Here is a 17,022-nt window from a genome sequence, read left to right on the forward strand (position 1 = left end):
CTCCACCTTCCAGGCCACATCTTGGGGCTTTTTTTTCCCCACTGCTTGTTGTGAAACTGAGTTCCTAACAGGAATTCTGCCTCCAGCTTCCAAAACCACATTATTGTTTCTCCTTGCTAACCTTTCATCCTTCCTTTGAGTCCCATCCTCGGAAACCCAGGGGCCTCATGCTTTCCCACACTCTCTGGATACAGTGTAGGCCCAAGTGAGTTTCAGGTCTCAGCCTGTCTCATTCTGCCCCATGAGGCTGAGGGTTCAACGACTACACCCCTTCCACAAGATTCCTTCCCAGCTAGACTGATACATTAATAACGAGAATTAATCTCATTAAGTAATACTCCCAGTGAGGTGTTCCTAACTGAAAATGCCAGGGGTATATATGGCTTGTATTTTAAAAGAGGACTTAACTCAAAGTGTTAGACCAGTGGTTCTCAGCCGGGAATGGTTTCACTATCACCCCTCACACGCCCCTCACCCACAAACACACACTGGGGTCATCCGGCAATGTCTGGAGACGCTTTTGGTTGTCATAACTGGGGAGCAAGAGAGTTGCTTCTAGCATGTTGTGGTTAGAGACCAGGGTAACTTCTAAAGATCTACAATGTGCAGGGCGGCCCTCTCACACAAAGGGTTAGATAAAGGGAAATTTCATTGACTGGGCAATGTCTGGGCAAAAATATTTTGGGGAAATGCCCTTTGAAAAGCACACACAGACACGTGTCACCCACCACCTCTTCTTCAGATCATCCCAGTGTGGTAGTTTCTGGAAGGAACAATGGAATCCTAGAGGGACAGGGAGCAGCCTGACTCTGGGGCCATCTTGGGGTGCATGAAGTGCAGAGTCAGCAACTTGCTTAGTCAGGTCACCCCAAAACATAGTTTATCAGGGAAGAGACAATCGGGGTGGATTTCCTTTGCTGGGGGAGAGTTTGTTTCCATTTTCTGAGCTTTCACTGCTTGTATATAAGTAACACACACAATCAGGATGCACAGATCTCAATAAAGGGGTGAGGGATCTTGCATGTTTTTAATCAAGCTGAGAAAATACCATTTTAGCCACGAGTAAGCACTTACATTGAAAGCAGTAATTCAGAGAAGTCAACAGGGTGGGTCTAGCTGCTGTGAAGAGACACTGAATTTATAAATGGTGTGAAAGCAGGCTGACACCGAGAGAGGGCAAACACTTAGATGGCGACCACAGGAGAACACAGGGTAAAAATCTGGAATAATTTCTTGGTCTGGAATATAAGCCACACCCATGAACTCACAGGAGTAGTTATCAGTAAGGTAAGACGATTGCCGTCCCCGAAAATCTTTACAAACTTGAGAGACCCCTTTCGATTAAGTTGTGTTAAGCATGGTTCTGAGAAGAGACACGGGAATAATTCCCATAACCTGAGCGATTTCTTTTCACCAGAGGGTTTGGCAAGACTGTCACAAGTTTAAAATAACAAAGTCAACACTGAAAATTCTCTTTATTATGTTTTGATTTCACAGAAAATGTAGACTTGTAAATAACAATAGTTCTTTGTAACAATCTGCGTGACACTTTTATTAGCTTGTGGAAGTGGGAGGTTTGGTTAAACAGGAATCCATGTGAATATCAGGAAAAAAAAAAACTAGAGCTGGAACAACTATGATTTAGAAAAATAATGATCATGTTGGGCTTTGCAAACCACCTGTCACCTTGCTGATCCCCAGAAAAATGTAAAGAACATTCTCATGGATGAGTGAAAGTTTTTTCTGCCTAGGTAAGGAGAAGGTCGAAAGAAGCACGTCTGAGCTGTCAGCTGACACCCGGGCATTGCTTTTCAGAAGTCGGCACAGGCCTGACAGAAGCATTTACCAGCTTTGGAACTGGCGAGGTCTATTTGTTAAGAGTACAACTTTTGCTCTGAAGATAAGGGAACCCAGGTTGAAGTATAGTAAATAGACACAAAGGAATGGTTCTGGTCCATTGGACACCTCTTTGAGCCTTTATTTTGAGAGTGGGCAAGAGGGGAGATGAATGTTTTTCACCTGAGCGAAACAACACCAGCCCCGGGCCAGCCTTTAAGAAATGAGAAGGAATAACAATATCCTGGCCTGAGAATGCTGCCAAGCACAAGCGCAAGCATGGTCATGTTGGCTGCTTCTGAGAGAGAGGCCCGCTGTAGGTCTCAGAGGGTCGATGTTAAGATTCCTTAGTAAATTCATAGGGTTAGGAAATGCTGAGGTGAAGCTGGATTTTCTGACTGTAAACCTACCTTCTTTGAAAAAGAAACGTGATACCTCATGTTTTCAAGCTTTGTAAAAACTCCAAGAAAAAGGAATATGTTATGACAATTGAAAACATCTATTGAAATTAACGTTGGTGGCCTGGAGCAGAGCTACACAACAGGTATGGGGGATCTGAGCAGTGGCCTGAGGCCTCAGCCTCTGGGTCTCCCTATGCGTCTGGTAGTAGGTGCTGGGAGGGGACAGGGAAGCAACAGCAGGAGGAAAAGTGGAGGTTACCAACAAGAGCTGAAAAAGCCACTCTCTGCCATGACCAAGCTCAGCCACTCACTTGGCAACAGCTGTCTGGCTGTTTCCCTCTCATTCCCCCTCCCATCATCTGGCCCCATGCAGATTAAATTGCCATCTGATGGGTCCTTCTGGGATGCTCATTCCAATCCAGTGACATCTGTATAAGAGAGTCAGTGTTCTGAGATGCCCTATGTCTCTCCCACTTCCACCCTGAAGCATCTGTGGTCCAATAACATGCCAGGGCCCCCAGCCCCAAGGAGCACAGAGCCAGAACTGAGGGTGGTCTTGGCACTGGGGCTTTTGTGCTTAAACTTAAGCCATTGGAGGGGGGTCTCTTCGGGCAGGGCATTGACGCTTTCAGAGCCTGAGGGGCTGTCCAGGATGCTGTAATTAGAATGTGCCTTGACAAACTGTGTTCACAGAATACAGACAAAGATCAGTCGGTACCACAGACTGATTTAGGGAGGCAAATGTACTGAAGAAAACAACCCATTTGCTGGTCTCAGAGTCACGTGCAGATTATATCTTTATTGAAGAAAATTCCTGTGAACCAGTCAAGATCTCTGATTGTGTGGAACTTTTTCAGATAATGCAGAAAATTAATGGCTATCATCTTGGGCCTAGAAAGCTTCGATTTATAATAAGATTTTTATTGAGAGGGAATTTGTAAGGGGATTTGACTTGAATAGATTCTCTTATTATTTTGTTTTGGGTAATTCATGCCATGCCTTCCCTTAAAAGCCTCAGATAATCAAGAGTTTAGTACATTTTAGAATCATGGAATGTTGATCCTCCACCAAGCCCTAAATAAAATGAATTTGAAATTATCTTCACCTGTTTCTTTTCTTCATTTTTTTTCAAATAATGGCGATTTCCTCTTTCAGAAATAAAAGCAGATAAGAATATTTCACTCTCTTATAATGCCCTCCACAATGGCCACACACACTGATGCTTGAGATGGTTGCCAGAGTCTCCCTTACAGATTAGGACAATTTATGTAGGTTTCTACATGGATATGCCTTGTCTCCTTGCTCTTTATCAGGAAGGATGCATTTCAGAATAGAAAGAAAGATCTAAACATCCCAGGAATAAAAAGACAATGAACCTCCCCTTTGGATGCTAACATTATTTAGAATCCACTGAGTTACTTCTGAGACAGACTAGTTTCATTTAATAGATAAAGTGCTTAACTTTCTTGAACACTGTTGGAGTGTGGTCCTATTTGTGATGGAGTGCTGGGGTAAAGGCTGATATTTGTACAGATCCCTGCACCTCTCGTAGTCCCAGTTTCCACAGATACAAATTGAGGGAGCTGAGATGTCCTCTAAGTCAATTTCCATGTCTAAATATATCCACAGATTTATGGTTTCACAGTTCATCCAGCAGGAAGAAGGGCGGATGGCTTTGGGATCCTCATGAAAGTCCCTTCATCCTTGCAGGAAGACATTCACAGCAAGTTTCAGTGTAACTAAGACTGAGCCCACTTGCCTGGCCTTCCCACTCACCCTACAGGCCCACACAGAGCTCAGAGCAGCTACTGTCATGCTCCACTGTTCCCACCCTCTTAATCCATAGAATAAAAAGAAGAACGAGCCACTTTGGAAAAATTAGACAAGAAATTTTGCGGTTTGGGAATGAGGGAAAAGAGATGAATGCTGTCATTTTTAAGAGGGCTAGGAGGCAAATATCAATTATGACAAAATCCTCCAGCATGTTGCTTTCCATGAGCCTCAGCCTAAATGTCCTGCTGTAAAGCAAGGATAGAGAACCTGAAGGCCAAAGTATTAAATGAGGAGATGTCAATAATTTGACACGAGATGCATATAACGAAACACCCTGTTAGTTAATGTAACTCTGTGAAGGCATCACATTGAGAACAAGAACCTAATTGTAGAAGCAGATGAGAAGCAGCTTCCTATATTTCACCTTTCCTTCATTTCTTATCCAAAATGGGGCAGGCGGCCTCTCTATTTCCCCTAGATGTCATCTTTTGGCTCGTGGCAGAAGCCAACTACAACTTGCATATTCATGTTCCCACAATTACAGCTGGGTCCCTTAAATATAGTCTCCAAGTTACGATTTGTTTGCAGTATAATATACCAGGGTTACCGACTTTACAGGCAAGTCTGTGTGTCATTTGCTTTAGGCTATGATATCTCGTCGTCTTGTAAGTGTCAGATGAACACAATTTAATATGACAGGTCTTTAAAATGTGCTTGAAGGGTAATGATGGTAAACACAGTCAACTTCTTTTGGGCATCTGCTTATGGTAAAGGCTGTCCAGGCATGACTCTCTGGAAACCTCTTGTCAGCATTTTCGTTCCCTGATCTTGTCAGCCCTGAAGTTGTCATTCTCAAAACCATTTCAGTTACAAAATTCCACGGCTCACATGCACCATACCACATAGGAATGTTATTCCCCCTTGTTTTCCTTATCTGCACAGACACATTTTCTTGTCTTCCACTCACTAAGGTATTTTCCTCCATCTCCACCCAGTAGATACAGGATGCTGCCAGATTGTCAATCTTCTTTTTAAATCCCTTCAGATCCTGAGTGAGAAGAAAGCCTCATTCCCTAAAGCTTCTTTATATTGAGGGGACAGTATCGCAAAGGAATCACTTTCTGCGGCTTTTGCTATTGCAAAGATTCAAAACTTGCCCAAGGACAGCAGTCCCACCTGGTCACATCAGATTTCAATATGGCAATAAATGCCTTGAAAAACATGCATTTTAAACCTAAAATTTATTGAAAGCCATCATTCTCCAGGCACTTACCAACTACCCCTGAAGGTGGTGGCCGTGAAAATCACTTGATCAGGCAAAAGCCTTGCTTGGTCTTTTCAAGAATTAAAGTTAACTCAGTGACAGCTGATCCTGCTTTCTTTACTTTACCCTCCAGAGAGAAGCATGGAATTTATTAACTGTGAGCATTTGTTGGAAGATACAGAAAAAGCTCCTTTGAGACACTATTCCCCTCTGGCCAACTGCTCTAGAAAGGCAAAACTTCTAGGAGGGTGGAGACAGTGAGCTGGGCCCACCCCTCTTGCCTTCCAACAGCCTGTCATGACCAGGAGGAGATGTGCCCCAGGATGCTGGAAGTCAGAGAGAACAGGGCATGCTGTATGTGCAGCATGTGGCCGCAGTCCTGGGGCCCCCAGGGAGGGAGAAGGGGCTTCTGATGAGACAAAGGCCACATGCCTTAGGAATACCTTCCCGAGAGAACCCAAAGACCCAGAGTCCTTGCAGAGCCAACGGAGTCCTTGCAGGAGGAGAGGTGGATGGCAACCTTCGCTGGGGTCATGTGGGAGATGCCCAGTCGGCACTCTTGGGGGCCTTGCATGTGTGCACATCCAGGGCCTCCAGGCAGTCCTGACAGCGCACGGCACAGCACCAATGGAACTTACACTCACACTTGGTCATCCGGGTGACACGGGAGGTGTCGTAGCCTCTCCCGCAGCACATGACTTCGCAGCTGTCCATCCCTCGGGAAGTCAGGTTGCACACGCGGCCTGCTGTACCCAGGGAGCCTAGAAGATAAGCCAGGGAGGCGTCACCGAAAAGGTACAAGTGGACTGCAACATGCCTCGAGAGGAGAAGAGTTAGGAGGTCATCCTCTGGGACGGGGCCCTGACTCCACCTCACCACAGCCTGGGGCTGTACCACCAGTTCTGTGGGCCCATGTAGCGTGTGTCAACCCTGGGAGCCAACCACAAGGAGTGCAGTGGTGCCCAAAAGGCCAAAACCAGGAAGGATGTTGTGAAGCTTTGGATCTGCGTTGGGCAACCTGACTCCAGCGTTCCCACTTCTGAGTTAGATCAACTTCTCAGATTATCCTTGACTAGGCTTGGATTGATGGATCACCGAATGGGCAAGGATGAGAATGAAAGAAGGATCTATCCTAGTCCCTTCTGTCCTGACCTCAAACCATGTTAAGGAAGCAGTGGCCAAAGTTAGCTCTCTCAGAACTTGTAGGGGTGTGGAACCCTCAAAGAGAGGGGATTCTGTCTCCCCAGACCTGATTCCACTGGCTTATTAGAAGAGAGGAGAATTCTGGTTGTTGAAGGGGAAGTGTGGGCATCATTTGTGTAAGACCTTGAGGAGGGAGCAAGGCCCAGCCTGGTTAATCTTTCGTACTGCAGTCTAGCAGGCCATCTAGATGTGTGTGAGGCATCTGGTTGAAGTCAAGATTCTAGGTCTTCTATGAACAAAGCTGGCATAAAAACCCTGTTAGGAATGACCAGTGGAACACTGTTTTAGTTAATTAGGGTGATGTTTGCTAAATTGCAATTCATATTCATATATTTGTTTCTGAAAAAAGAATCTCAAAGACAGGAAGCCTCTTAATTTGTTCTATCCCCAGGTAAGCACACAGAATTCTTTCACAAGAGCATTATCAGACAACAGAACCAAGTGTAGGGGACATTTTTGGAGAGTCTGCTCAGCTTACAATCATCCTTCCTGCTTCTTCCTTCTGCACAGAGATGGGCGTCTCATAGCCATGTTGAACGACATTACCCCACTTATTGGTGGCAAGTGATTGGACCAGGGGTGGGCACCTGACTTGCTCCAGGTCAAGCAGGTAGATTTCCTTGGGGATTTGTGATTTTGATGGAGACAGTCTTGCCAAGTATAATCTCAGTAGCCATTGGCAGCCATGTACCATGGTGAGGTCTGAGGACTAGAGGAGCTCCACAGAGAGACAAGAACAAGGCAGATGTACAGAGACAGTGAGGAGAAGACATGGAAGGAGAATGCTGCCCAGATCCTGGACTATTTTCTTGTCCTGCTTCCACTTCTCCCTGAGGCCTGGCTGCATTCCGACCTTTGGTTCTTAGAGACTCTGTATCCTTATAATAAATTTCCCTTTTAGCTTAAACCACTCCAGTTTCTATTCCTTGTAATCAACAGTTCTAAATAATTGACAAACCTAGAGAAGCTCAACTCTTTATTAAAAAAAACAAAACATAACTTTATCAGGATGAAAAAGACAGTGACTTAATTCATTTTCCGTTCCTCCATCATTTAACTAGGAATTTCTCCCTCTTTATAACTCCTACAGTGCCTCGTGACTCTCTCTGTGTTTATCACAATCCACACTGTGTTCCAATTATCTATATAAATGTGATGTTGCCCTGCCTCTCAAGAATGACCAGGGAAGCAGCCAGGTTCAAGCAGGGCACGGGGTCGAGAAGAGAAGAGGGTAGGGCAGAACTCTCTCTGAGTGATCAGGCCACTGACAGCAGGAAGACAAGCAGGGGAATTTCACAAGGACAGGAAGGATGGCAAAGGGCCGGGGTCAGGGTGGCGGGTGGGTCAGCCAGGGATGGCCCAGAGCCTACATCGTGCCGAAGAAGCAAAGGATTAGAAGAGGCAGCAGTTGGGCCTGGATTCAGGGCAACCATCAGGACAGTGCTCAGAATTACTGAGTGTGCAAAAAGAACTCACTGCCAATGCTGCCTCTTAATAGCACACCCATTTATTTAGTTCAATAAACATGTAGTGAACACGTGTAAAACACTGTGCCTGCTGCTTGGAGTTTTTGGTGGTGGTGGTGGGAAAATAAAATAATTAGGATTCAGTTCCTACTCTCAGGGAACTCATAATATAATGAAGAGATAAACAGGTAAAGAGAGATTTCCACTACTTCAAGATAATGGTTCTATTTGCTGAAGACCTGCTATAACACACCGTAGAGTTTTGTGCACAGCACCACTGCAGACAAAGCTCAAAGACAGGAGAGTGAGGTTATTCAGGGCTTGGGCAAATTAGGGTTCAAATCCTAGCTTTGCCATGTATCAACTGTGTGACCTTGGGCAAGTTACTTAACGTCATTAAGCTTCAGTTTCCTCCCATGCAAAACTGGGATAAAAACAGTTCGTTCCTCATAGGGTGGTGGTGAGGATGGGATGAGATGATGTCTGAAAGAGCCTGGTATAATAGGTGCTCAATAAATGTTAGCCATTCATTCACTTAACAAGTGTTTGAGTGTCCACCATGTGCTCCCACAGTCTGGGAGCTCAGGATATATCACTGAACAAAACTAAGATCCTGCCTTGAGGAGTTTGTGTTCTAGGGGGAGGGAACCAAGCACATTATATTAATGATATTTATTAGTATCAATATTAATAGTAAGCAAATAGGATTCGAAAAAGGTTGTGAATGGCACAGTTTTACAGAGGAGGTGGCATCAGAGATATGACATGAAGGATGAATATAAGATTTGCAGGGCAAAATGGGGTGGAAGGCATTTCAGGCAAGAGAGCACCTCCTGGCAGAAATTCAGAGGGTAAGTTCACGAGACTGTGCAAATTCACTGTGGCTGAGGCACAGGTGTGTGTTAGGCAAAGAGCATGGAAAGGGAGGTTGGAGCAACCGGCACAAGAGTCTTCCTGCCTTGCTACCATTTGGATTTTATTGTACGATAGGTGGTGAGCCAGTCCAGATTTTTAATCAGGAAAGAACATGTCAGAATGATAAGTCTAGAAGAGTGGCTTGGGGCAGGGAGGTGTCCTTGAGGCTGTTGAATTAGTCCAGGCAAGAAATAACGAGTGGAGACAGAAGTAGCGTAAATACACAATGGGTGGAAGAGGGAGAGTCAGCAGGACTTGGTGACTCGCTGAAGTGGGGGGTGGGTGGTGGCGGGTGTGAAGTAGGAAAAGACTGCAAAATGTTCCTTTGGCTCAGCAATGAGGAGGTAACTGATGCCCTTTGATGAGAACTGCTTCAATGGAATGATATGGATGGATGCAGTGGATTGAAAAGTGAATGGGAGGAGAGGACTGGTGGACAGTGAGTGTAGGCAATTTTCAAGAAGTGTGGTGATGAAGAGGATGAAAAAGCATAAGCTGCAGGAGCGATGAGGCTGAAAGTGGGACTTCAAGGTTATTTTAGGCTGTTAAGTTTATTGGTGGTTTGTTACGCAGTAGTAGCTATCTGACACAATTCAGTAGGTTTTCACTTGTATAAAGTACAAAAGTGGGAAAAACTAGTCTATGCTATCAGAAGTCAGGGTAGTGATTCCTCTTGGAGGGTAGTGAAAAGGAGCATGAAGGAAGCTTCTGGAATACTGGTCCTCTTTAGGTTCTTGATCTGGGCATAAGTTATATGGGTGTGCTCATTTGAGATAATTCACTAAGCTGTACGCATGTGATATATGCACTTCTCTGTATGCATTTTATATTTCAAAATCAAGAAGAAGGAGAGGGAGAAAGAGGAGGAAGAGGCCACGTACACACAGACCTGGAGATGTATGAGGAGCAGAAAGGTGTTCAACATGGCTGGAATGTAGCATTCAAAGGGGAAGGTGTCAAGAGAAGAGGCTGGAGTGGTGGGTGGAAGCTGCACTGTGAAAGGCCTTATGTAACAGGTTAAGGGGTTTAGACTTTAACCCAAGGGCAATGGAATGCTACTGAGAATTTTTACACAAAAAGGCACCATAATTTGATGCGTGTTTCAGCAGGATCACTATGGGAGTTGGGGTTGAATGGACTGAAGGGGGCCAGGGTGGGGGCAAAGAGACAAGTTAGAGACCCATACAGTCTCTGGGCAGGACACGATGTGGCCTGGATGAAGACAGTAGTGGTGGGAATGGGAAAGGTAAATGGACCCGAGAGAAGTTGAAGAGGCAGGAGCAGCAGGACATGGTGATTGACGGGATGGATGGCTGAGAGGTTGAAAAGAGTTGGGAAGTACTCCCAGGTTTTTGGCTTGAGTGACTAGGTTTATGCTAGTGACATTTCCTGAGGTGGGGAACAAGCGGGGAGGGCCAGGCTTTGAGCAAAGACAATGAGTTTAGTTTTCAACATGTTGAGTCTGCTGTGACTGTGGGTTGACCAGGTAGAAATGGTCAGTGGAAATCTTCTCTGGGACTCAGGAGAGGGGTCAGGACAGAGACGCAGATTAGGAAATCCTTTGCCCAGAGGTGGGAAGTGAAGCCATGGGTGGGAAATGAGACCCCCAGTGGGTGTGGAAAGCACTCCCACTGCCATCCCAGAGGCGACTCTGAATTTTGACCTTCTTCTGTTTTGTTCATAAGCCCCGCACACTAATAAACATTCTTCACTTCCACCGACATGCATTTATCAACATACGAATACATTATCATGCAATCAGAATCCTTTATCCTTCCTGGGCTGTGGGCCACAGGGGACCAGGACCAGGAAGTAAAGTGTCTCCTTCCTGAATCAGGCTGTGGGCCATTTACCAACACTGAACTTGGTCTTTTTTCAGTGGCTTGAAGCCTAAGGAGGTCTCAGTTGGTGGTCTAACTCAGCCTCGAGCAACGATCATGGTGGTTTTTGTCCTCCGAATACAGAAAACTGAACAGGACTCTGAACAGAAGGATTGCTCAGTGAAGTGACCTCAACACGGTCAAAACTCCGACAGGAGCAGACAGAGCGATGGCCACGGACAAGTGCTTAACTCAGAAGTGGTTTCAGTAAAGGAGACAAAGACTCCAGCAATGAGACGGATGTCTTAGGAGTTCGGTGTTTGGTGGTAGAATGCTGGGAAACACGATTAACCTGAACGTACCACTCTCCTCTGGCTGCCCACAAGGCATAATGAGGGCCCAGAAAAGGGAGATGAGAGGGGTGTTTGAAGGTTGAGAGCCACTGATGTCAGAACAGTGGTGAGATCATAGGCTGGAGCCGTAATGGGCCCCTCTGAGGTATCAGCGGCACCTGGAAGGGGCCACCGAGAGGGGAAGAGCAGGCTCTGAAGTTTGGGGAGAGGCTGCGGCTGCACAGTGATGGACTACCAATTGGCCCTGTTTTGGGGTTTGGATCTCATTAGATCTAATGACAGACTACAGGGCAGAAAGGCAGTTTTGACACTCATTGCCATTTGCTCAAAACCCAGAAAACAGCATTTCCCGAGCGCAGAAGCTACACAAAATTTATGGGTATTGCTTTCCTTTATAGGAATTATAATAAGGACTCACTATTATTGATAGAAGTAGGGCTATGCTGTCTGGGGGGCTTTCTATTAGCCTTTCCAAAACAGAAAGCATCACCATTATTCTTGAAAGATAAGACTCAAACTATGCATTCATGTGTGCACATGCGTGCATGCTTTCTGAAAGGGAGCCACTGAGTTCTATGATCTGCCCACTTTAGTTCTGAATATGTGGGACATAAACTTTTAGATCTTTTTCTAAATAATATACTGACTTATCAACTAATGCGTCACTGCCCCGCCCCTTCTGAGCCACAAGAAGAGAACTTGGAGAAATAAATCCAGCTACACCCATCACCCCTGAGCCCAGAGGAGCAATCTTCTTTTTCACATCTTCAAAGCCATAGAGTTGAACTAATCTGTCCTTTCTTTTCTTCTTTTTTTTTCCTCACTCTTCTTTTCTTTCTCCCCTCTACCTTCTTTTTCATCCTTTTTCTCTCCTTTTTCTTCACAATTGGGACCAATATTTATGGAGTACTTACATGGACTAGGCCCTGTGATAAGCACTTGCCTGCATTATCTCATTTAATTCTCATAAGTTTATAAAGTAGGTACTATTACCATCACCATTTTGGAAATAAGGAAATGGAGGGTCAGAGAGGTCAAGTGACTTGCCCAAGATCACACAGCCAGCAGGTGGCAGGGTCAGGATTTGAAACCAGGCTTATCTGACTCCAGAGCTCAAGCTCTTGACGGTTGTGATATTTAGCCTTTGGTAGAGAGCTCCACCCCGGTGCCCTGCCAGGCCCCAGACAGTAGGCTCATGGGTAACAGAACATGTTTGGGGCTTTAGCATATTTCCTGTTTCATCAAATGAAGAACTTGCAAAGGTCCCGACATGTAACTTTTTTGGAGGGGACCTTTGTCTCCAGTGCATATGCCGAAGAAGATTAAAACACCTAAGGTTACATGACAAAGTGAACAAGGCTAGTTAACATGGTGTCAGTAGCTTACACTGCATTTTTCTTGTACTGGTATTCCCGTTGAATTCCTGTCACCTTTTAGAGGAATGAGTCCAATTACTTTGCAAAACCAAGACACATGTCCAAAACACTTGTGACCTCAAGGTGGTTTTAATGTATGTCACTGATGGGGCCACGGCCGAAGACTCTAGGAAGAGCCCTCTCTAAGCAGAACTTTCTGGTTCAGGAAAGTCTGTAGCATCAATTTGTAACACCAAAAACGGAATGTCATAGCCTGATCACTTACCTAACTCTCCTCCAGACTTCATTTTAAGACATTCTGAGCCATTTCCAAACACCAAATTGATCTTTATGAGTCAAATATTTGTATCGTACATATCTACATAAGCATGTGTGGCTGGCTCTAAAAATACTTCAAAGGAGAAATTTTAAAAGTATTTTTGAGTAATGGCCCTATCTTTAGTTTCCCAAATTGATATGTTAACATATCTTAACAATGTTAAAAGGATACATACATATCTAGTTGCTTCACACTTAACGTTTGTTTAAAAAAATCATCCATGCTGCTTTATAATGTTATCTCTTACCACATTCTGATTTACTCAGTTCACCTAAGAGAAGTGACAAGTTGGAAGTTCTTTTCCCTGACTTCCCTTTGCTTTCCATTGTGAAGTGTGCCCAGATGTGTGGTCGCCTAAGTACACATCCCAGTCCCCAGAGTATTGCAGACTCAGGCTCAGCGAGCCCAAACTTCCTCTGTCATCTTCACACCACACGGTCACGAGGTCATCGCCCTAGACTCAGTGTCCGTAAGATCCAGGCAGTCTGTAACGTCTATGCCGTGGGAAGGTGTGGGTTGCAGCCAGATCTACCTTTCTCCTCTCCACAGGTGGTGTCCTCGCCCTGACTCGCACAAGGGCTCACAGAGGCATGGAACAAGGAGGATGAAGAATTGGAGTTTCTCAGTTGTGTAAGTTTGGGACCACTTAACGCACTTTTGGCGGGGCACCACTGAGGGAACTTTACAGAATCGAGCATCCCATCCCCAGAGCTATAAAATTCATAATGGAGTCAGGGTTCCCAGTGCAAAAACATTTCTGTCTCCACCGACATGCATCTTCCTGACAGCAGAGGAGGACGGAGGGCTTTTGCTAATAGTTCCCAGACCCATGCCTCTGGGACCTGGAGGAAGGGCGCGCTCTCGCGCTCTCGCGCTCTCGCTCCCTCTCTGTGGATGGGCCTGTGTCTTTGGAAATTCCTGCCACTCCAGGCTGACAGAAGCCCATATGTTGACCATTAGGGCATACAGCAAGATTCACGTAAGCACGTCATCCAATAGACTGTTTCTCCTCTGGTTGACTTACATGTTGTCATTAATGACACAGATTTATCGAGGGAAGAAAAGAATGTTAAAGAGCAAATGTTAGAGACCGCACATTCATCTACTTGCAAGGCTTACCCCTCCCTTGCATTAAGGACTGCAAAGCTGAATCTCAGAAAGACAATACCTCCACTGATCTCAGGTGATTTTATTCAATGCTTTCATAATAACTAGGAAAGGTCTGACTGGCACAGGAAAGCATGTCCCGCTAAATTAGCAAATCCTATCAAGGAATTAAAGTTGTTGAGGTCAGACTCTTCAAGGCTTTCCATATCTGGCACTAACTAGCCTACCCAAGTTGTTTATTTCCCACCTGTACCTTCTAATCAGGCCATCTTTTTACCGTCCCACTGAAGTGACTTTCTGATGTCACAGCCGTGTAGACTCCTCGTAAGAGTTAGTCTCATCTGATGCACTGGACTTTCCTCTCACTCCTTTACTTATTTATTTATTTATTTTGAGGAAGATTAGCCCTGAGCTAACTGCTGCCAATCCTCTTCTTTTTGCTGAGGAAGACTGGCCCTGAACTAACATCCATGCCCATCTTCCTCCACTTTATATGTGGGATGTCTGCCAGAACATGGCTCGCCAAGCAGTGCCATGTCCGCACCCAGGATCTGAACCGGTGAACCCGGGCCGCCAAAGTGGAACGTGTGCACTTAACCGCTGTGCCACCAGGCCAGGCCCCTCTCACTCCTTTAGATTGAGTCTTCTCATCCCTCAACATTCAGCCCTATCCAGCACCTTCCTTGGGGCTCTCCGTGTCTGCTCCATGCCCAGCCGGCTCCTTCCTAAGTCCTACAGTGCATGGCATGCAATGGGGCTCAGACATTGCTTTGAAATGTTTGATGATTTCTCGTGCTTCTTCTCTCCCTGAGCACAGGGGTCAGGTCTTACCTTTCTTCTATATACTGCATAGTGCTCAGGTGGTCAACATATATTTCCTGATTTATTAAATATTAAATTAAAGACAATTTCTTAAAAATTAAGATCAGCCTTCCCTTGCAAAAGGAGGGCACACTTCTCCGGGGAGCAGTCCCCCAGTGCGGGAACTATGGTGAGAGTAGATGGGGAAAAGCCTGGTTTCTATTCAAATTGTCTCACCTGATATAAGAAATACGGCACATTTCTAAATGATAGAAATTCAAAATGACAACTCAAAGGAGTTTGTGGCATCAAGTTCAGTTTCTGTTATTGCAAACTTAGAGTAAAATTTATCAACAATTCATTCATTTATTTATCGATTCATAGGAACCTTAGGAATTTCCAGGTGAAATACATATCTTAAGAGGCCCAGAGAAGTTAATTTGTCCATGGCTATCTAATTAGTAATCAGTAGAAATAGTATTAGGTAGCAATGGGCATCACCAAAGTCTGCCGACCTTAATGCAGGACTTTTAACCAGGAATTTGAAATTTGCATAGCTTTAAAGAAGAGATTTACCACACCAGCACAAAATAGGTTTCATGGGGAAAGCTTAAATGAAGTAAGCAAACACATTAGTTTAAAGTACTTTAACCTCATTCGTTTGTTGCAGCATATTAATATGGTAATTGGAAAGAAATTTGTTCTATTTCAAAAAAAGGTGTATTTGATAGATTCTTTGTTAATAGTTCAAGTTACGTCAAAGACTTCAACGTAAGAAAATGAAAATTTCCTTCTCTTTTTTCTGAAATTTTCGGGGTTTTTTGCAATTTTCAAAAATTCCATCTGATTGCCATTGTTAATTCAAATTAGGGCACTTTGTAGTATATCCTGAAAGTATAAAAATTCTAGCAAGTCTATATTCTGAAAGGTCATGCAGATTACAAATCATGCCTATAGATAAAACAGCATTGGATGTGAAAAGTATTTTGCTTATGTTAACAATGAGATCAGATGAACTAACCAGTAATCCTACTGATAGTAGTAAATTAAAAAGGCCCCAAAGAGTAAAAGTACTGAGTATTTGGTGGCAGCTAAAAGCAATAAATATAGTCTGCATTTATTTGAGACTTTTAATATCATCCAGGGACATGGGCAGCCAGCAACATCTTAAGCTCTGTAAATGGTCCACTAATGCACTTGAATATGAGGAAAAATTCCACTTAACACTTAACTCAAGCTTAAATGGGAATTTTCATAGGCTGTGTATTATAAAGGATTCAGAGATGAGTGAAGATGTGCTTAGTAATTACCTGTCAAAGAAACCAAGTTATCTTTAAGCAGCAATGTAAGAATTCATCTAATATGGTGAACCCCTTTTATGTTGTTTATAACTTGCCACTCAGGTCAATTCAACACATGCTTATATACTAGGTGCTGAGGATCCAGTGGTGAACAGAGTTCCTGCCATCATGGAATCAGAGTCCAGTGGAACAAACAGGTAACAAATAAATATTTAAACAAATTAACTACAACTGTGGCATGTGCTATGAATGAAAGAACAAGGCTGTCTGAGATTGGTCCTTGATACATTTTAAGGGGACCTGGCGATGCACTGGACATGGAAATGAGATAGTAGTGTAACAAATGCCTTGTGGGTTTATGGCTTCACTAACGGAGTGGATGGCTGTGCCATTTTCTGAGAAGGGGAAGCCTGAGGAAAACAGGTTTTGGGAGTGGGACAAATCAATTCAGTTTTGAACAGAAGCACGTTGATAAAAATTTGAGCAATCCGAGCGGAGCTGTTAAGCAGGGAGTTGGATACAACATGAGGAGAGAGGACACAGATGTGGACTGAGATAGCAGTTAAAGCCACAGCAATGGAGGAGACCACCCAGGGAGAAAGCACAGAGACAGAAGAGGGCCCGGATTGGGCCCTGAAGATCTTCAAAATTTAGAAACAGAAGAGGAGAAGCTAACCACTGAAATTCAGAAAGACCAGCTATTAGGGCAGGAGGAAAATCAGAAGAATGTGGTGTTACAGAGGTCAAGGAAATAGAGTATTTTGGAAGGCGGGATGGGCTAATTGCACAATACGCCACAAAGAGTTTAGAAAGAGGGTCCACTGGATAGTAATTAATATTAATTATCCAACATAACCAATAATTGCCTAGGAAAATGATGACATAAGCCTCACCAATACATTTTTCATATCATTCTCTCCTAGTCTAGCAGTGTTAGCACTTTTTAGATATCAGTTCTTGAATTTCTACAACAAATCTCAATGCAGAAAGGAATGAATAACAAATTCTTTAATTTTCAAAATGACAAATATAAGGTAAGACCTTGTGATAGAGCAATGGAGTAAGGACTGAAACCTAAGAAACACCA

General features: G+C 44.2%; 1 protein-coding gene across 1 annotated transcript in view; it reads right to left on the reverse strand.

Annotated features, from left to right (window-relative positions):
• Window positions 1–1,472: 1,472 nt before the first annotated feature.
• WNT2 (Wnt family member 2) overlaps window positions 1,473–17,022 on the reverse strand; it is a 45,687-nt gene continuing 30,137 nt past the window's right edge. Inside the window, exon 5 of the mRNA XM_046669093.1 lies at window positions 1,473–6,035. Coding sequence (XP_046525049.1) covers window positions 5,806–6,035 — 230 coding nt within the window. The 3' untranslated portion in view covers window positions 1,473–5,805. The remainder of the gene's footprint in view (window positions 6,036–17,022) is intronic.

This window comes from Equus quagga, chromosome 8 (assembly GCF_021613505.1).
Source record: "Equus quagga isolate Etosha38 chromosome 8, UCLA_HA_Equagga_1.0, whole genome shotgun sequence".
Classification (NCBI taxonomy): Eukaryota; Metazoa; Chordata; class Mammalia; order Perissodactyla; family Equidae; genus Equus; species Equus quagga.